General features: G+C 42.4%; 1 protein-coding gene across 6 annotated transcripts in view; it reads right to left on the reverse strand.

Annotated features, from left to right (window-relative positions):
• The window catches only part of DGLUCY (D-glutamate cyclase), a 46,229-nt gene that overhangs the window by 14,819 nt on the left and 9,420 nt on the right, over positions 1-21,990 (reverse strand). For 4 of the 6 annotated variants that reach the window (XM_084840767.1, XM_084840749.1, XM_084840724.1 and 1 more), the window contains 5 exons: positions 14,767-14,878; positions 10,607-10,760; positions 7,374-7,572; positions 4,960-5,110; positions 2,382-2,504 (listed from right to left, as the gene is read on the reverse strand). In XM_084840767.1, the coding sequence (XP_084696893.1) occupies positions 2,382-2,504; positions 4,960-5,110; positions 7,374-7,572; positions 10,607-10,760; positions 14,767-14,869 (730 nt within the window). In that variant the 5' untranslated portion in view covers positions 14,870-14,878. Of the gene's footprint in view, positions 1-2,381; positions 2,505-4,959; positions 5,111-7,373; positions 7,573-10,606; positions 10,761-11,966; positions 12,071-14,766; positions 14,879-18,554; positions 18,623-21,990 lie in introns of those variants that run through there. The other 2 variants (XM_084840733.1, XM_084840740.1) reach the window with 2 other exon arrangements.

The following is a 21,990-nucleotide window of genomic DNA, read 5'->3' on the forward strand; positions in this document are numbered from 1 at the left end:
TTTACATAACAAGAACATGCACATTAATTGCATTCATGCAAATAAGATCATGCTGAGTTTGGCCCTAAGACAGAAAACAAGGAACCAGCTGCCCAATACCACCAAAATCAGCACCTAGTCTTGCATTCCAGAGCATCCAGTGAACTAGGAATCAACCCTCACCACACACCCTCACAAGGATATGGCGCTCTCAGCACCAAAAATCCCTGCAGCTGAGCACAATCTGCATGGCTTGGGACTTTTGCTGTCATTTGTAAAAATTCAAACCACGTGTGCCATGATTTTCCTATCCACTTTGTATTTACTTTGCATTAGTATAAATGACTGCAGAATGGTCATTAACTCCAGGAGGAAATTAAGTTGATTACTTGTAATTGATGGTCTATGAGACTGGGCCACACTAGTTTATGCTCATATTTCACATTTTTTATTCAAACATACTTATCCCACTTTTCAGCTGAAAAACAAAATCAAATACAATCCAAAGATAAGATAGCAGTAGAGCAGATAAAATCCTAGTGTTAGAATAAATAGAAATTAATAGATCTAGAAGGCCTGGACAAATAAAATGGTCTCTGATGCTGAAAATAAATCAGATTCAGCCCTGGAAAGCCTCTGTGGCCAGAGAGCTTCAAGACAGGGTCACACAACTGAAAAAGTCTTATGTCAACTCTGTCAACAACAGAGATTATGCCTCATCTCTGATGGCAAAGAAAAGACCCTGAAAATTATCTTAATATTCTCGAGATTATTATTATCATTATTATTACTCATACAGTACAATTCTATGCATATTATTTACTCAGGAGCCCAATGGGGCTTACTCCCAGTTTAGTGTGCGTAGAATTTCAGCCTTGAAATTGGTGACGGCTTAGGTGCAGCAGATAAACACAACTTAAATAAGAAGAACCTCAATGCAGGATCAAATGCATGCCAGAATAAAAGTGTTAACCTTGTGGTGAAAAACAGTGAGAAGGGGCCAAATGAGTCTCCTGAGGCAAGATTTTTCACAAACTTGGCATGGCCACAGAAAAGACCCTCTTTTGTATCCCAGCCAGTCACAGGGGACACAGAGGACAGCCTCCTCAGCAGATCTCAGGCCACAGGGCAGACTGGTATAGGAGGAGATGGCCCTTAGACATCCTTGACCCAAGCCATTTAGTGCTTTAAAGGTAATCACCAACGTTTTGAATTATTCCCAGAGGCAACCAAAGCAGCTCTTTCAGGATTGATGCAAAATGTTCCTACAGCCAAGTATGGCCACTTTCTGGACCACCTGAAGTTTCTGGAGACTCTTCAGAAGTAGTCCCACATAAGAGTGTGTTTCAGCAATCCAACCTGGATGCAATTAAGGAGTGTGTTACAGTGGCCAAGTTAGACCTTCCCAGGAATGGGCACAGCTGATGCACCAGGCTAAGCTGAGTAAAGGCATTGCTGGCGACGACCACCACCTGGATGTCCAGATGCAACCATGGATCTGGGAGTAAACCCAGACTATAAAACTGATTACTCAAGGGGAGTGCTACCCCTTCTTAAACAGGTTCCAGAGTTAGACCCTTTCCTGACCAAGAGCACCTCAGTTCTGTCTGGATTAAGCTTCAATTTATTAGTCCTCATTCAGTTTATTAACGCTTCCAGGGATTGCTTCAAAGCATCAACAGCTTTCCTGGAATCAGATGAAAAGAAAAAATAGAGTTGTGTGGAATCTGCAAAAACATTGATGACAACACACTCCAGATCCCTGAACAACTCCTAACATCATATAGATGGTAAATAGCATGGGGGACAGAATAGAAGCACAAGGGACACCATAGACCAACAGCTAAGATATTGAACAAGTTCCCACAGTAGCATCTTCTGGAAACAACCCTCCAGAAAGGACCACAGCCACCCCAAAACATGCTGATCAGACAATCCTGAAGGATACCATTGTTGATGGTATTGAACGCCACTGAGAAGTCCAGCAGAACCAACAAGGACACACTCTGTCCAGTTCCAGTGTAGAACATCCATCAGGACAACCAAAGCTGTCTGTCCCAAAACAGGGCCTGAAGCAAGACTGAAATGGATCTAGATAATCTTTATATTAAGCTAATATAAAGAGAAGCTAATTAAGGAAGACACTATGCACAAAGAGGCTTTTAAAAAAACTGTGGCAGCATTCTACTAAGCTGTGTGTGGATGGCGGGGCCGATGACAACTCTATAGCCTTTTTGGAAAGCCTTTCTATAAGTTTAGTTCTGAGAGAGTAGGACAGTATATGGACTCTCAAAGGAGAACAGATGTATCCGTTTTTAGGTGGTGGTGGTGGTGCTGATATTTATGTTTTACTGAGTTTCTATAATAAAAGAGCAAGTCCAACAGTCTTACTATACACATACTGCAACTGCTGACAGCCTCTACCCCTGTCACCCCACAGGCCCAGAAGACTGGAACATCCCCAGGATGAGCCTGTACGGTATCACCATAGTCGGGACTGGAAAGGTCTTGGATTCCCAACAAAACTGTAATTCAAAAATGATAAAATCACATTAGTATTGTAGCAGAGGTAATGATTTAAAGTTAAGGAGAACTCAATGACACTGGATTAATATTGTAAAGTAGCAGTTACTGGAGCAATCCTATACATGTCTAGTCAGAAGAAAGTCTCACTGAGTTCAATGGGGCTTACTCTCAGGTAAGTGGGTATAGGGCTGCAGCCTAAAATTCTGTTTGTGGACAGGTACATATATAACTTTGCATTTGCGATGTTATCATTCTTAACGTTTTCTTTCTGATAAGATTTGATTACATATGTATCACATCTGTTCACTACATATATTTACTACATTTGCAGCAGCCTTAGGGGCTCAAGACCTAAGATGTTCTTAGTGCTGTTAATTAAAAAACATTGTGCAGCTATTGTGCCTTTCCCTGCTTAACGGATTTTCTGTCAAAAACTATAGAAGCAGCAGTGTGAAACATGGGAGGGCTACAAATGGAACACATTATTGTCTGGACCCCCTGTAAAATTCTATGATCGAGGCAGGGTAATTGCACAAGAAAAGGCTCATCTGCAGGCACCCCTCGTCTCTGGAGTAGTGATCCTGTGCTCCATCCTAGCACTCCAAATCACAGTTGTCTGTCCTTCCTCCAAATGGTGTACAGTCCTTAGGCCAGACATGGCCAGCCCATGGCTGGCATGCTTTCCCCCAACCGCGCTGCCAAATTTGGTGGTTGTCACACACACCTCCCCCAAAAGGCTTTTAGAAAATGGCAGCTTTAGCACTATGGAGGACTAAAACTGTCAAATTAGCTTGTTCTGAAGCAAAATTTGACAATTTTAGCACTCCGTGCTTCATCACAACCTAAACTGGACCCTTGCAGTGCACTGTAGTGGTTTGCTGCTGAATTTGTGCAGCAAAACATCAGGGGGGTTGCAGGCACCCTGCAGAGTGTGCAATGCCATGTGGGCTGTGTCACATGGGGGAAAGGCAAAAATAGCCCCTGGACCCCCTAAATTTGTCCACCCCTGCCCTAGGCCCTACATTTCTCCAAGTCTATATGTTTTCTTCTTTCTAACTCCATTTTTTCACCATCCATTTGCTACCTCAGGTCTCTGTTTCCAGCCCATTGCCAATTTACTTTTTCTTTAGTTACCCTCTTAGTCATTCTTCCTATCAATTATTTTTCTCTCCCCTCTCATTAGCCCCTTCTTGCATCCGTTTCTTATCTCCTTTGCCCTTTTCCTCAAGTTTTCTATTCCTCAGGACTGTTCCCTCTCTCTCAGCCCTTTGCTTCCATCCTCTAGCCATTTTGCTTCTGGAGTTCCCTTTAGCTTCCCCACCTCCTGGGACCTCCTCACACTTCCCAAATTGCCTCACAATCCCACTGTTCCTATGGCCTGGGTGAGGTATTAATCCCTTTTAAAGTGAAAACCTTTTTTTGTCACAGAATCCATCAAGTTTGCCCTTCCAATTACCACCTTCCATGGCATCAAATCATGGCATCAAACCATCAAACCAACTGGTGTCAAAGGCTTCACTAGCATGCTATAAGGTAAGTCCGTTTAGTGACCCCTAAAAGCCGAATCCTATGAGGCTGTTGGCTGTGACAACCCAAGTTTGCTCCACTGTGGCTAAAATAGCATTCAAAGCTTGGTATGTCAGACAGAGCCATGTACTACCTTCCCACTGGCATACTCCCCCCACCAAATAAATCCTAATCACACCATCTTCCAACTGTAATGAAGCACTACAGCTTTATTGGTCTTCAAGAACTTGTGCGTGCAGTTCTCATGGTCTTCAAGAACTTGTGCGTGCAGTTCCCACAGCATGGTCTGAAGGCACATGAGGCAGCCACCTTCCTGAAGTTAAGCAGGTTTGGGCCTGGTCAGTGCTTGAAGGGGAAACTACCTGGGAACCACATGTAGCCACCTTGAATTCTATGCTAGAAGAAAGGTGGGATATAAATGTAATAAAGTTATCAGTAGTTCTACTTCTCTACCCAGATCTTGTTCCATCCAATCCCCTAGAAAGGTAAAAAAGAGTCCAAAAGAGTCCAGAAATTTGGTGGCAAGCCTGGACAGAATAGGGCTTTGTTGTTTTCTCCTTCCCACTGCATTCTCCAAGGCTCCTCCAGGAAGCTGATCCTGATGGTCAGGGAATCCTCTAGTACAGCATGGGATGTGACATGGGAGCTACAGCTAGAAATCAGGGACATCACTGACACAAGAAGTGCCTTTCTACTCATACTAGGTAACATTGACCCAAACCATGGTAACTTGATGGCAGTCAGTCTTACTTTATGGGTCAATGTAAAAGCTGGTTGTCTATTCCTGTAATTTTGTATACAGTCACTCCAAGACTAGTCTTGAGTGAGAACTATATTACCCAGACAGACAAGGCTGAGGGTCTGTCTGTCTGTCTCCCACACACACTTTATATTATATATTACAGAAGTATATAAAAATGCACTGACCAGGGTTACCAATGTGAACTGGTGCTCCATGTGACTTTTTCATTGGACAGGTGGTTCGCACAACCACTTCCAATTTGTCTTTAGGAATAGGTCTCATGGTTACTACTAGATTACAGTGAAAATGTTCAGTATCACAGCAAGGAACAGCAGTCTGGTAAAGTTTAACAACATTATCAAGGCATTAAGAACTATTGGAAGACATTTTCATTTCAAAATATCATATACACATGAATAATTTATAAAGCCAAAGTTTAACCCATTCATAATATCCTGAACAAATCCTCATAATTATTATTAAAGAGCAAGCTGCTTCAAGGATAGGCAATGTCTTGTGCATAGGATGTATCCAGTTGATTTAAATCTCACTAAAGGCCATCATCAGCCTTCCCCTATTCCTCCTGAGCTACAGAGGGCCTGCAAGGAAATAAAATAGGCTGCTGTGCAAATCAGGAGAAAATTTTGGGAAGTTAGGGTAGCCTACCCCTGGACTAAATAATTTTTAATCCTATTGGTAATAGATTCAGTTTCTACTATTAATTTTCTTGTATATCTTCTCATAATGACAAATGAAAAGTACTCATAATATAAGTAACTATTCAGAAGTTATACTGTTTGGCCCAAATCCAGCTAAGGAAGCTGTGTCTAACTTGTTCCATGGTTTTATTTAAGTCTGAAATGGATGCAATAGTAGTTCTGTGTGTTTAAATATGCAACTGTCCTGACTGCCTAGAAAAAAGAGGGCAGGGGGACCCATTATAAAATCAAAGAGATGTGTGTGTGTGAGGAATGCAAAACTCTTTCCTATGCCCACAGCTAACCTTCCAGGCAGGGGCCTGATACCTGACATGACCCCTGGCTGAGAGAAAAATAACTGGGGAGAGGGGTGTCATGGAATTAGTGGCAATTAGTTATGGAAGGGTTCAAGCTCCACTCACCTACATACCACTTCTGCTTCTAAATTCAGATCTCTCGCCACCCTCTTCTTCCCCGGGGCAGTTCTATGTTTAAAGCCACACATTTGGCCTTTATCCATGACTAACTTCAGGATCAGCACCTTTGTGTTGCTTAATCAGTATTTAAAACATGGCTGTTAGCACATATCTGGCAGCAGTCAGAAGCACAGGTGTATGTATTAACTGAAAAGTGCACCCAAGTTCAACATGAAGTATGACATCTTCACACCACAATGACAGGAAGTGAGAACAGTATAGATTTTATGGATAAGATGCATCCTGTCTAGCTCAGTGAGACTCACCCCAACTCCAAGAACCAAAAGCACATACAGATGGTCATCCTGCCAGGAGGGCAGAAACCTCTAACACTATCAAATATTTGTCAGCCAGGTAAAATGGGAGGAGGCTGGCAGGACTGCCTGGGTGTTTCCTTCCCCTTGTTCTGCCCATAGTTCATCAGTGCTTCAAGAGATCTGTGGTGTGTGTGTGTGTAATGCTACGTCTCTGATCTGCTATGAACACTGGATGTCTACAGCCAGTTGTTAGTGAATGTCGGTGATCGTGCCTATAACTCTGGAAGCAATATAGGATCACGCAAACTATGTTTCTTAATAGTTCTCTGTACTTTGGGGGGGGGGGGAGGATTCCCTAGGTATACATATATAAGGTATATAAGGCTTGTAAATTAAAAAAAAATCATTTTTTAACCACTGCCCCATAATCCTGTGAGCTTCCAGGATTTGTGGCCTGCCAGTACCGATATAATGTCAAGTGCATAGAGTTAAAAATATACTAGAGTAACTCACATCATTGTGTGGACAGGAAACTGGATTTATCTTGAAGAAGGCTATCACAGCTATATTATAGCTCCATTATATTATAGCTCCTAATTGCTCCATTTTTTTCCTATGCTGCTCTTGGCTCCACACCAGAGTGAAAGAAAAAAAAAGGGCTGCAATGGACCAGAAGTCAGAATGTGTAATAACAACAAGTCTATCAAGGCAGCACAGTGATGGGCTGTTGAAGGTGTCAGGTTTTTTTTTAAGGGAATAGAAAATGGAAGGAGAGTGAGGTAACTGGCTGTCCAGAGTTGGAGCGTGGGGAGTTGTGCAACCATAAAGTTAAAAAAAAAAAGCTCTTGTCCCCAGCTATAGAGCAATAAAGCACTCAGGTTCTGGGCTAGCAGCCAGCCCAGAACCTGAGCCCTTCATAATTATATACCACAGCTGAGGAAGATTTCAGAAGGATGGGAAAGAAAAATAGTGCCATTGGTGAGCCCCAAACAGCACTACAAAGCCCCTGTTCCAGGCTGTCCGGAGAGCTGGGGATACACTGCATTTTTAAATTGCAGTTCCTCACTTGTAAATAATCTATTTGCAATTGGTTGTACATCAGTGCCATATTTTGCTGATATAACCCTATCTGAACCACTATGTAACATAATACCTCCTCTGTCCTTACCTTGTACATGCTTACATTACATTTCTGTTCCACATTTCTTACAGGGATGTCAACTTTCTGGAGTGCCTTTTCAAATGTGAAACTACAGCCTAGATAGAAAGCCACCAGGTCTTTAAGCTGTTCGGAATATTCCTTCAGGCCTGTCAGAATTCCTGTACATGCTCCATTCTCATATTTCCTGTACTGCAGACAGTCAGTTCTGCAAAAACAAATTATTTATTTATTTAAAGGATTTTTATCCCACTTTTCAGCCAGCAAGGCTCCCAGAGTGGCTTACATAAGGTCAATAAGATTTTCACTGACATTAAAACAGTAGACTATTCAAAGAGGGAGTGATAATGACAGTTTGCTTCATCGTCCTCTCCTGATCACAGTTGGTTCTAATGGGCTCTGTGAGGGGAAGAGCGATCCACCGCCAGCTTGGTGAAGCGGCAGCAGGTGGAGAAGTGAATGATGGCAGTCCACCTCACTGGCCTCTTCTAAACGAACATGATCACCACGAGTCCTCTGAAAGTAATTGTTTGAATTGGCCACACGGAGTCAGATTGCAACGCTAAAACTACTTACCTGAGAGGAAGCTCCACTGAACGCAATGGGAATTGCTTCTGTGTAGACATGTATAGGATTACAGTTTCACTCACCTTGATTCAGGTTGTCATTTATGCATCTCACCTTATGTGCAAAAGTGGTGTGTGTGTGTGTGTGTGTGCGTGTGCGCATGTGTGCGCGCATGTGCGTGCATGCACATGCGTGAGAGAGAGGGGTGGGGGTCCCCTGCACCCAACCCTTACAGTTGGGTCCACCATGCTTGCCCTGATCCAGAGATTCATGAACACAACAGCACTGTTAGAGCTGACAACTCTGTTCAAATTGTTATGTGCTCCTACTTTCCTTGAGTAGTGACAAATTTCAAGGACAGCACTAATGGGCTTAATTTCTTTAAGTTTATAAGTCTCCAATGCCTTTGTAATATTTGCTTTATTTATAAACATACAAGCAGCGCATAAGTGGGGACAAAGAGACACTCCTGCAAGGCAACAGATCCACATACCACATCAGATTTAATCCAATTCATGACTATCTTTGTCTCTTCAGAACTGCCTTCTACCATTTCTCATCCACAATATGCCAAGTTCTCATCTGAGATCTGACCTCTGTAGGTGATTTGTCGAGAGAAATGGCAGTCATCCAGCAATTCTATTTATAAAAGAGTTATATGCATTTTAGGGAAAACCTCCCAAGGCAGTGCACAGTAAACCCAAAGCCACAAAACATAATAAAACAGCGGCAGTGACAGCAACAGCAACAACAACACATTGATAGTGAAAGCAGTGAAAACTGGGCTTAGTCAGACATGTACCTTGGACTTTAGGAAAGCCAATTTCATAAAGCAAAGTAGAGTAGGATGCCCTGACTAGACATTCTGAAAGAGGGACGGGAGATCCTGAAAAACAGAACTAATGAAGGCAGAATGGCAAGCTATTCCCATAAGGAAAATGGGGGGGGGGAGGGGATCTAAAGAAGCCGGGGTGGCTGTACAGAGAGCTCTCTGATTAGCTGAGACCTAAAAGGGACATGAAGAGGGGATGGAAAGAAGGACATATAATCGAGTATAATAGAGTAGCCCAAACCTGTAAAGGCTGTCAGGAAGGCTAAGGGCTAGAATGAACTGGGCCTTGTGAGGGATAATAAAAACAAAAAGGTCTTCTTTGGCTATTTTAGGAGACAATCAAGGAATGGGAAGGGTCTGTCCTAGGCTCTGTGCTGTTCAATATTTTTATAAATAACCTTGATGAGGGTATAGAGGGCCTGCTTATCACATTTTCAGATGACACAAAACTGGGAGGGATAGCCAACTCCATAGGAGACAGAAGCAAGATTCAAAATGTTCTTGGCAGGCTCAACACTGGGCTACTACAAGAAACTACAAGATGAAATTCAATAGAGATAAAGGTAGAGTATTGCATTTACGTATAAAAAAACAAAAGGCTTGAGGGGGAAAGTTGGTTTGGCAGCAGTATATGTGAAAAGGATCTAAGTGTCTTAATGGATCACAAGCTGAATATAAGTCAGCAGTGTGATGCGGCTTCTGAAAAAGCAAATATAATTTTGGGCTGCAATAATAGAAGCATAGTGTCCAGGTCATGGGAAATAATAGTTCTGCTCTATTCTGTGATAGGCGGGCTGCATTTGGAGTACTGTGTCCAGTTGTGAGCTCCACATTTTCAGAAGGCCACTGACAAACCAGAGTATATGCAGAGAAGAGCAGCCAGGATGGTGATGGAGCTGGAAACCAAGTCTTATGGGGAATGGTTGAAAGAGCTGGGCATGTTTGGCCTGGAGAAGAGAAAATTATGCATTTCTTTATATATATCTGAAAGGTTGTCATGCAGAAGATGCAGTAAGTTGTTCTCTGTTGCTCCAGAGGGCAGGATTGGAACCAATGGATGGAAATTGCAGGGAAGCAGATTTCAGCTAAACATTAGCAGAAACTTCCTAATGGTGAGAACTGACTGCCTTGGAAGATGGTGGGTTCTTCACTGGATGTATTCAGGCAAAGGCTGGGTAGTCAAATGTCAGCAATGGTGTAGTTGAATTCTGCATTGCAGAGGCTGCATTAAGCTGAGGGTGGACTAGATCAGCTGTTGCCAATCTGGTGCCCTCCAGATGTTTTGGACTTCAACCCCCATCAGCCCCAGCCAACATGGCAAATGCTCAGGGGTGCTGGCAGTTGTAGTTCAAAACATCTGGAGGACACCAAATTGGGACAGGCTGGACTAGATGATCTCCAAGGAACCTTCCAACTCTCAGATTCTATTATTCACTATTTTGTGGATCAAGATAATAAAGTTTCAGAAAAATAATAGCCTTGACTTAGTGTAGGGCTTTAGTAAGTCCAGGACAACAGAGTTGATTGGATCCATTTTAAGGAGTACTGAAACAGCTGCTATTTGCTTTCCACTTTCCCAAACAGTGAGCAATTCCAGGGATCATGCTATCAGGTTTACTTTCCTTTCAATGAAAGAGTACTAGAGACTTTGAACCTCTACATGTGAAGATGTACAATCCCACACTGATTCTAAAAAAACAAAGAAGCTGAAATGAACTCCGGTAATTCAATGATTTATGTAGCAAAGTAAAATGAATGTGCAGAATCCCAATTGTATAATAATTTCTGATAAGCTCCAACATATATATCAGATCTATGTCAGACAGTGTAAATCCATGCGTACCTAATATCGGAATCATTGCTCAGGGATGGGCATTTCCATTCCCCTGGTTTCCCTCTATACAGTAGTGGAAGTGGCCCATCATTTGCTTGGCAGAATTTTTCAAAGTCATCAGCAAGAGATTTGTGCAGAATTATAACATTTGCCTGTTTAAATCCTGTAAGAATTTTTTTAAAAAACCAGAAGTTTAACATTTTATAGATCCATTCTCAGATTAAAGTATTTCTCCGCCATTCCTTTGGGCATATTCACGCATGAAAGTGAAAAATCAAATTTCTGATATCCTTTTCAGTTTGTTTGGCAACATCACATTTTGAACCAGATATTTTGACTCATACAGTTTGCTCAGACAATTTCAGCAATAGGCTAATTTGCCAATGTCATGTTCAGACTTATCAAGACATGTCTAGAGAAATCTGGAAAAATCTGTCACTTCTCATGTTTTCAGCCTAATTCTTTATAACATTTTGCAACATTTTGTTCAACCTGGTCACAAATGCTCCCCCTTCTCTTCCTGTTTCAATGAGGTTCAACTTCATCTCCTGTAAGCAGTGGCACAGGTCAGGTATGCGCAATAGCTGCAGCCAATCTAGTCATACTGGTTACAAAACATATAAATCTGTCATCAACAGTATCAATATAACCAGCGCTATGAAACCCAGTAAAAAAACCCAGCACAAGATCAGCTTACAAATAACACAGGATAGCAAAAAAATCAGTATAAAAACCAACCTAAAAATCAGCAAGGGAAAAAAAAAATTTGTGCCAATCATCTAAAATACACTAAAGATCAGTGTCAGGTGAACCTCTCTACAGCGAGCATTCCATAACCAGGGTGCCACCACTGAAAAGATCCACTCCCTAGTGGCCACCCACTTCACTTCATTGGGTGGGATAATCTTGAAAAGGTCCGCTGAATCTATTGCATATATATTTATTTCCTTGTCTTAAAATAACAGAAAACTGATATCACAGCAGAAATGGCAGTCATATACCACTGCCCTAGATTATTGATTTAGCCCAGAATATGTTCCAGGAGACTTCGTCTAAACTTAAAAGGGCATTGTGGAAAACATATAAGTGAAAGTATGCATTCACATTAGCATAAGAAAACATACAGTGTAGCCCTATGCATGTTTCCTTGGAAGTAAGTCCCACTGCATTGAATATGGTTTGCTCCTTTGTAAAAGTATTTACTATCACAGGCTAAACTTCAAAATGTTATGCTAAATACAGCTCTTGGTATCTTGTATCATTGCTCCAAACCCAAAGAAGGCCCATCATCAATGGGTTATCTGCAGTGGCTTGCAGTCAATTTCTGGGCCCAATTAAAAGTGACGGTATTAACATTTAAAGCCCTAACCTGCTTGGGCTGGGTTACGTGAAGGATTGCCTCTTCCCATATATATCTGCCCATCCTTAAGATCTTAATCAGAGACGCTTCTACAAGTTCTCCCACCCAATGATCTGAGAATCATCAATGAGAGGACAAAAGAGAAAACAAATTAAAAAGGCAAACAACTTTAAATAGCAGAAACTATAATGTATACTCTATTAAGGGCGCAATCCTGTCCAGATAGGCAGCCACCTCTGAACTCAGAGGCAACCGCCTATCCAAAGCAGGGCAGGAGAAGCACGGAGGGGATCGTTCCCTCTGTGTTTCTCCTGCCCTGCATTTTTGGCTAGACAGCTGATTGCGGCTGTCTAGCTGTGGGAGCACGGAGCAGGGAAGGAGGCTGCTGTACGATACATAGGATGTGTTGTACAGGCATCTCTGCCCTCCCCGCCCAGGAACGCCCCCAGCTACACCCTTTCCGGCCACTCCGTGCTCCTCTTGCGAGCATGGAGGACAGGGATGTTCTGCGCTGCCTCTGAGGCAGCGCGGAAGTGCGGGGAGGTCAGTTCCCGGATAACATGGCCGTCTAGCTGCTGTCTAGCAGCCATAGGATTGCTCCCTCCGCCAATGAGTCACATCTTATGTGCTTTGTAAACACCCACAAGCTACAAATAGTGATGTTTGTAAGTGGAATGTTTGTGGCATAAATAATATAAAGAATAAAACTAGGGTGAGAAATGTGGCTTAAGACTGCATTCTAAATTCTAAAGGTGGTACCTTAACAAAGTATTGTGCAGCATCTCATACCTTTCTTAGTTACTAAGTTAGCCCACATTTTGGCTAAAAAGTATTTTTATTGTTTATTTTTAAAAATTCTAGACCATACCTTCATTCAGACATGGATTCCAGAGCTGTATACATAAAAAATCAAATATAACTACAGTATTAAAACAAAATACAGTCTGCCAGGTAATAAACAAAGATGATTCAACTAGACCTGCTAAAACAGCAAGGCCTAAAGGGCTACCCCAAATGCATTTTTCATTGCAAAATTTACACAGAGGTAGATCCACAACACAGTCCTTTCACAGCATTTTTATTTTCTGTCACCTATATAAGGTCCCCAAATTTCAGCCTCCTACCAGTTTCTTTCTGGAAAACCCCCCAGACATGGGTAATAAAATATCCCAAGAATCTACTGATTTGGCCATTGGGGTACCTCTATATCCCCCAAAACAGGCAACTTACCTGGGGTATAAATATGTCCTATGGATTTTCAAAGGAAAATTGGTCTAGGGAAGGTGTCTTAATAGGTTGGCACAAACCATGGGATTTCAGTCAGAATATTTACCTCACCAGAGGCAGAAATGTAAAATGTTATGGGATAGAAAAATACACCACAACACCAAGAAGCATTAATTTTTAGTAATAATAAAGTTTTATCTAAAATTTTAGCAATGCAGTTTATGATACTTCTCTAATATTTTGATTTTATAACATACTTCTTCTGATACCACAGACATATTTCTATTTGTGATGCATTTCACCATACATTGGGAAATGGCTTGGGGAAGTAAAATCCCCACAAAATATTTCTGTATATTTTTATGATTGTTGGATAAGCTCCTGCAAGCGCTGGCCAACTGCTCAGCCAGCTTCGCTTCTGCTTCTCATTCCCTGCATGGGGAACGAGGAGGAGTGAAATGCACTTGGCCGGAGCTTGCAGGAAATCCTGCAAGCTTTGGCTGAGTGTGCTGCTCCCCTTCCCAATTGGAATTTCCTTGTTATCTCCGATCTGTGATTCCCCTTTGTACCACTTGCTGTCCCATTGAGACCCTGGGAGGGTTTGCACGTAATGCTAAACTGGGATTTAGTGTTATGTACACAAGCAGACAGGAGCTTGAGCAAAGCCTCGCGCTCCTGTACTCCTCCCTCCCCTTTCTGCGTGGCTGGGAGAAAGAATAAACCAGCATTCTGTTTCACTTTGTCCAATTCCTGGCTTGTCGTATCATGTGAACATAAAGCATGGTTTAAAACAGACTCTACTCCAGGGGTAGACAGAAGGTAGGTCTAGTTCTACTTGCGGATCTCTGGGTAGTTTGCAGTAGATCACTAAAGATTTCTGACTTTCCATTGCTTCAAAATAGCAGCAACAAAATGACTTCTCCCCACATCCTAAATTACTCTGCTGAAATGAAGAAATATTGGAGGGGGGGATGTAATCAAGAGTGGATTTTTGTGTGGAAATCCTGGAAGCTCTGGTCATTTCTGGTACTCAAACAAGTTCCTGGGCACAGAAGTCTTTAATTCAATGCATATGTCTTTTGCACCAGGCTCCAATTGGTGGATCTCGGGGTTCTAGTAAAAAAAACTAAGTAGATTTCAAAAACCTGAATTCTCCCCACCCCTACTCTAATCAATTGCTAAACAAGCCAACTGCAAACCTTGACTTACTTAGCAAACTACAGTTTAGTTTTAAACCATGATTCCTGGTTCACATGGAAAGAAAGCAGGTACTGGACAAAGTGAAACTGAATGCTGGTTTATTCCTCCTCTTGGCCACAGGGGGAGTGCTTGAGCTCAGTGCTGCGCACGGGCTCCTTTCTGCTCAGGCAATAGCTCTAAACCATGGTTTAGTATTATGTGCAAATATAGCCATTGTCTTGAGATACAACCGAGTAAATTGAGTTCCTGCAGAAGAAAGGTTTTTACTCAGATATGTGGGGCTACAAAATGTCTTCATTGCAAGCCAATTTCTAACACTCGTTGAGGTCCTACCAAAAGAATATCACTGACATGTCCATTTATATTCAACACGAACATTTACCTTCTGCCATTCCAGAAGTATTGCTAATGCTGAGTTTATTTAATCGAATTAGATTTCTGACAGCATGTGGAAGAAGAGTTTTCAACCCTCCTGTGAAAATCATCTCTTTATCCTGGAAAAGAGAAAAATGAAATAATATAAATTTTGATTTTTAAACCAGTGATTTTACCTCTTTGTTGATGAATATTAGATTTATAGTTTATTTTCCTTCAAATGCTGATCTGACCCATTCTGAATGATTAGCAAAGGAGGGATGGTTTAGCAGCCAAAGGTAATGTGACCTCTTGTTATGTTCTGTAATATATTATATTGGTTTTTAACACTTAGTTACCTAATGATGCTTCCAGATGGAGGGCTCTTAGCACTACCACCCTTTTCTCCTTAAGGTAAAATCCTATGCATGTATACTTAAAAGTGTAATTGAGTTCCATGGGTTTCAGTCCCATGAAAGTGGGTACAGGATTTCAGCCTTAGAGCGCAATCCTATGTGGAGAGGCAGCTGCCTCCAAACTTGGAGGCGATCACCTATCCAATGCATGGCAGGAGAAGCGCAAGAGGATCATGTGCTCCAGCCACCCTGCATTCGTGGCTAGATGGCCGATTTTGGCTGTCTAGCCACAGGGCATTGGAGCACAGGGTGGGGAGGCCAGACAATACATAGGAAGTGTGGTACCAGCATTTATGCACTCCCCATTCCTGGGACCGCCCCCTTTTGCCCTGCTCCATGCTGTTCTTCTGAGCGCGGAGCCTGGGGACAATCTGCGCTGCCTACAAGGTGAGGTGGTTCTCCAGGAACCGACCTCGGAGGGCAGGCTCCAAGGTTAGTTCCCGGAAACCAAACAATCCTATGGCTAGCCGCTGACTAGTGGCCATAGGATTATGGCCTTAATGGGTTTTCTGCAGTAAGAAAAAAGATAGAAGTGGTGGAAAAATATGGAAGATGGCACTGTCTGGACTGCTCCCCCCATAAAATTCCATGAATGGGGCATGGTGATTGCACCATAAAGGTCTCATCTGGAAGCATCCTAACTCAATGTATACATCAAAAAAATATATTACAGGAATTAAAAAAAATCTTGCTTGGAAAAAGCCAAATTAAAGTTATGTATCTAAAGTTACTTTGCTAAATTTCACTTTGGCTTTGACACCGGAAGACTAATCTCAGTAACTTTTCCAGCTTTTTAGAAAGATCAGCTTCAATCTCCACAATTAATAAGAAAACCAAATAGAAACTCTAATTACCTTACCTCTAAGCTTAATTTTAATTCTGTTGAAGCCATTGCTAGTCAGGAAGGTAGTTCCCGAAGAAGCAACAGTGGTTTTAAGTATGGAAGATTCACCAGTGTTCTTTTAAAACTAATAAGTTAATTTTCAATGTATCGTTGATTATATATTTCTAGCAAATGTTAATCCTTAACAATATGTGTTATTTTGTCACTGCAGGATTCCAGCTAAACAGTTACTATGAACCCCTACACTTCTATAAACTTTTGTGGAATATTCTAGAGCAACAGTTGTGTGATGGCACTGTGTGATGGCACCATGAACAGGAGGGGAGGGGAGCAAATCAGCCAGACTAATTCCTCCTGTGGTCCTCACCACTGCCACCAAGTGAATGTCTTAATTTCCTGGCTGCCTCCACTCAAAGTGCCAAGGTTTAACTTCTGCAATGTATTTAACTGACCTGGCCAACTCACTGTACTGGGTAGTACAGTAAGGCAATTAGGTGTGGGGTGAAAATCAAGGCATTGAACCAAGGTTAAACCAACAAAAAATAGATTTTACTAAATGTTTTGAAAAGCAGCAGTGTAACAGTTATTGTGATGGTATTTCGAGGGGAAACAGATTTTAAAACAGTTCATTACTGAGTTTACTCTTTGGGTTGAGCATGGCAAAGAAGTTCTTTTCCACCTCCATTGTATCTTCACAATGCTACCCAGCAGAACTGTTTTGGGTGATGAAAGGGTTATTACAATCTGACACTGAGAGAGAATTGGTCACACCCTTGATGGCTTGCTGTGATAAAGTGTCTTTTTGTTCAAAAGACACTTTGAACAAAAAACTGCTTGTATCTGGGTATGACATGTCTTGGGACTCTACTGTTACTGCGATTCCATTAACGGAGGTATCCAGAGCACTGTCTGTCCACCAGTATTGAGTTTCAGTTGTTGAGGCCTGAGGATGCAGACAAGGTGCATGGAAAAGTTCAAGCAAACACTTTGAATTGGGTGTGGAAATGGACTGGAAGCCAACGCAGCTGACAAAGCTCTTGTGTCACATGATCGAATTGACCAATCCCAGTATAAGAGACCTACTGAAACTGACCAAAGTTTGGCTCTACCAAAGTTAGGGGTTTTATAAATGCAAAGCCTCAAGTAAAAACGGATTAATTAAAAAGAGGAAGTAATGACTCTGAGGACAACAGATACAGAAATGAGGAACCTAGGCCATTTGCTGATTCGGTAGTAGGAAATAGTTACAAGGATGTGCCTTCTTGTGGTTAAAACTGGGGTGCATAGCAGAGTGCAATTCTTTTTGTGTGGGCAAAGGTCACTTGGAGAAGGGGATAACAAGTGATATAAGGGGAGGTATGGATAGATATAAAGAAGTGGGAGTAAAAGCGTGCAGTAGCCAATCACATCACGTATCATGTTCAAGTGTAAAACTATACAAGTAAAGAAAAGATATTGGGTGAGGTTGCTCCTGGCAAAGTTACACCTCTGCTGGCAGAAAGATGTATAGCTTTCTATGTGTATGCATACACATGTGTATGCATGTGTATTTCTATGTTTTGCCTTGTTTTCCTCTTTCTGCTTTAAACTTTGTTAATAAACACCATGGTGCCTATTCTTTACTTTTGTCTTAATGCCTTTTAAAAAAAACCTTGTGTGCTTTTACTTATAAAGAGTGTGCTCTTCAAGAAAGCACAAATGTCATACCTGTGAGACAGGGTTGTAGAGACCCATCTGAAACGTGTATTAATTTGCCCAAAGTTGTATATAATTAATGCAGCTCTAAATATAATCCCTACCCCAATTAGTTGTCAAGCAGCTCTATTTTGAACTAACTGAAGTTTCCAAGCCATCCTCGAAGGTAGCCCCAAGTACAATGCATTGGAGTAATCTAGCTGTCAGGAGCGCCCTAGCGGCCTCTTTCAGTACACTCCAATAGCCAACTCAAGACACAGATGAAAGGATTCTTTTCAAGGCTTTAATCCTTTTACAACTTAATGACTCTTTCAGATGCTAATCACCAGTGCCTAAGCAATGAACAGCAGAGTAGCCTATGCTCCGGGTAGGCAGTTGGTCCCCGTTTGAAGGAGAATCACTTGAAGACCCTGAACTTATGGGCTAGGGAGAGATCCTCCCTCTTTCCCTTGGGTCCACGGGACACGGCCGTTGCTTGCGCACCAAACGGGCGCTATGCCTCCTTTCCACGCCCTCCATGGCTCGTCGCTCCCTGCGTCTGCGTCGAGCGTCTAGCAAGCCCCCCTCCCTCCCTCTCTCTCTCACTGCCTGGGTCACTATCTATCTCAGGAATGCTGGCAGGAGGAATCTCTGCCAGCTGCTGTGCCTGTGGGGGCTGAGCTGGCTCCTCTCCCATGGATTGCTGATCCTCCTCAGAATCAGAACTGCTCTGGGGTTCTGTCAGCTCAGTTTCCACCCTGACACTAACTGGATGATTACTGAAGTGCAGATAACTGTTGCCAGACTACCATTATTCAGATAGAGTTGAGGCTGATATATCAACCTAAGCCAATAAAAGGCACTCCTAGCCATCTAGGCCACCTGTGCCTTAAGTGACAATGATGGATCCTGGAACACCTCCAAGCTGCATGCCTGATCTTCCAGGTGGAGTGCAATCCCCTTGAGAACCAGTTGAACACCACTCAAATGGGCAGATGAACCACCAACTGCCTCACCTGGATTAGATGAAAAAGAGAGGTAAAGCCAGGTGTCATCTACGTATTGATGACACCTCAATCCACATCCCCCGATAACCTCCCCCAACAGTTACATGTAGATGTTGAATAGCATAGGGGATAAAACTGAGCCCTGTGGAACCCTGTGACATAATTACCACAGAGCAGAGCAGTAGTCCTCCAGCACCATCTTCTGGAAACAGCTATCCATGTAAGAACAGAACAGAGCTCCCAACCCCGGCAGTCAATCCAGAAGGATACCATGGTTGATGGTATTGAAAACCACTGAGAGGTCCACGAGAACCAACACGGTCATAATCCTCCCATCTCTCTCTCAGCAAAGGTCATCCCACAGGATGACCAAGGCAGTTTCAGTCCCCAAACAGAAAAGGCCTAAAAAGCTGATTTAAACAGTTCATTCAAGAAGCCCTGGAGGTGATTTGCAACCACACACTCAAGCACCTTGCCCAAGAATGTTAGCAACCGGTTATTTATTTATTTATTGCATTTATATCCTGCCTTTTTTCCTCTTGCAAGGAACCCAAGGTGGCTTACATTATCCTCCACTTCTGGGTCAAGGTTAGGTTTCTTCAGGATTACTGCCTCTTGCAAAGAGGCTGGTACCACTCCCTCTCTCAAAGAGGAATTTACAACCTCCTGGACCCAACCTGCTATCCCCTCTTTATTAGATGTTAACAAGCCAAGATGGGCAATGGTTGAGCACAGCAGTGTCTGGCTGAATTAATTCATTCTTCACTGCTCTCAGTGCCACATGATAGGTATGGTCGTGTGCTTTAACCTGTGTCTGATCTTCTTTGCGGAGCGTTTCTGTCATCTACACTCTAGTCGTCATTCGGCTTTCCTCACTGCCTTTATCTCCACTGAAAGCAGGGGGCTACCTGAGCATTACACCGACAGAGAGGGTGCCCGGGGGCAATCATGTCAATGGCCCATCTCATCCTATCATCCTATACCATTAGGACTGCAACAGGATCACCAGCCCTGTCATCTGGAAAATCCCACAGAGCATTCAAGTATCCTTCACATTCTGTAAGTCTCCAAGGGCAGACCATCTTAATGGGTCACCTACCCCTGCAGATGAGCAAGTCAGCAGTCAGTCCAAAACTCACCAGGAAGTGAGGTTCCTTCCTAGCTCCCTCCTCCCAATGTTCTGCCTACCCCTCCCCCAACTGCACTATCCTAATTTCCTAAGAATGTCTCTGATTCTCATGTGTTGTCCAAAGGCATTTATGGGAAATGAAGTTGGCAAGCTGGAGGCCTCTCTTTGCTTTGAACCAATCCCAGCTGCTGGTAAGAAAATATTAATTTTTTTGTTTAAGGGAGGGGTAGGGTACCTTGGTGGGTCACAACAAAGGTGTTCAGGGCTGCATTGGTGCTCATGGACACCATGCCTGCCCCAATCTAAAGGACGGTCTCCTCTCTTATGTACCAGCTTGGACCCCTAGGTCATCTTCAGAAGCTCTTTTGTGGATGCCTCTGCCGAAGGATGTTAAGCAGGTGGCTACAAGAGACAGGCTTCTCAGTTGTGGTGTCCTGTTTATGGAATACCCTCCTCAAGGAGCTTCACCTGACACCTACATTATTATTTTTGGACCCCAGGCAAAGACCTTTCTTTCTCCGAGGCATTTTAGAGACATAGTTTTTAGATTCTATGGCTGTTCTTATATAGCTTTACATTTATCTATACCTGTGCTGTTTGCCATTTTGTATTATATTGTATTCTTTTAACTGTTTGTAATCTGCACAGAGAACATTTGTTATTAGGCAGATTTAAAAAAATAAAAAATAGCAGTTAATCATAAGAGCAATTAGCACATAAAAATACCATAAAAATGCATCCATCTAAAGCAGCCTTCCCTAATCTCTTGCCCTCCAAATGTTTTGGACTGCAATCAAAAGCATTCCTTACCATTGACTACACTGGCTGTAGCTGATGGAAATTGAAGTCCACCAGGTTAGGTAAGCGTAACTAAAGCAATCTGGCTCCTGCACCAAAAAAAGGTTCCCAACTCCTGATCTAAACATGGTCTAGACAATTTCACCACTTTAGTCAAGTCCTGTCAATAAAGCAATTTCTACCAGCTTATTCTACTTTATTGGTAATTTCTAGTCTGGTCTATTTCAGCCTTCTTGCTTTCAGCTCATCTTCTTTTGTCTCTGGAGTCTGGGCGTTCTGCAACATTCCTCATCTTGACTTCTTTGGGTTTCAAGCTCTTTTTCTAATCTGAACTCTCCCATCAATAACTTCCTGAACTGCTTTACCATTCTGACTTGCCCTCCCAACTTTGTGGCCAATCAGAAGAGCAATGGAGTTTTGTTAAACTTCTGATTCACAGTTTAACGACATAGACTCCAGTTAGCATTTAAGGTGCCATAAGACTCTCTCTTGTGTTTCTTATATTATGGAATTTAACTTCTATCTAAAAATCAGTTTATATATCAAAACATCTTCCATCGCAAAATCCCTGTTCAAAATGTGAATTTTGAAGTTAACTAATAAAGCCCTACATAGTTCAAGACCCCAATACCTCAAGTACTGCTTCTCCCTGTATGAATCTACCTGGCCCCCAAGGTTGACTTCGGAAGCACTTCTCTGTGTGCCCCCTCCTAGAGAAGCTCGGGGGGAGGGGCAGTTCATGAACAGCCCTTTTCTGTGATCGCCCCGCATTTACTCTCCCCAAGGAAGCTCTCCTGGCAGTGCTGCCACTGTCATCTTTTGGCAACAGGTGAAGATGTACATTTCCCCAGGCATTTGAACATTAGTTATGGCCCAATTGTGTTCATTCTAGGCCCAGGGATGGGGAGATTCTGTGTTCTCTGGATGAAAACATTTTGTATTGTATTGTTTTTAGATTATGTTTTTTATGGTGTTTATTTTTATTAAGCTGATTATGGTTTATATGTGTGTAAGTCACTTTGAGACTGCTTTTTGTGATGGGAAGTGAGGCATAAATTTAATAATAATAATTTTGCATATAGTTCAGGTGCTAAAATCCAGTTGAAGTCAATGGGATTTAAATAATGTAAACTATAAACAGGATTGTAGCCTCATCTTTTAATTTTAAAACATTGTTTATTATGGGTTGGATCCAAGATCTGTCTCCCGTAAGAGGAAGGGACCAATCCCCCTCCCCATCACAGCTCACCCCATTCAGCAGGGTCTCCTGACTCTTTGTGTAGCATTTTCAGGGGCCTGGAGGTGCTACTGTGAGAAGGAGGGGGCAGGGAAGTCCACTTTCACCTGCACAGTTGATGAATCTGAAATCTGGAACCAACACAAG

This window comes from Heloderma suspectum, chromosome 1 (assembly GCF_057233095.1).
Source record: "Heloderma suspectum isolate Gila_16-S chromosome 1, 16-S_ref, whole genome shotgun sequence".
In the NCBI taxonomy this organism is placed as follows: Eukaryota; Metazoa; Chordata; class Lepidosauria; order Squamata; family Helodermatidae; genus Heloderma; species Heloderma suspectum.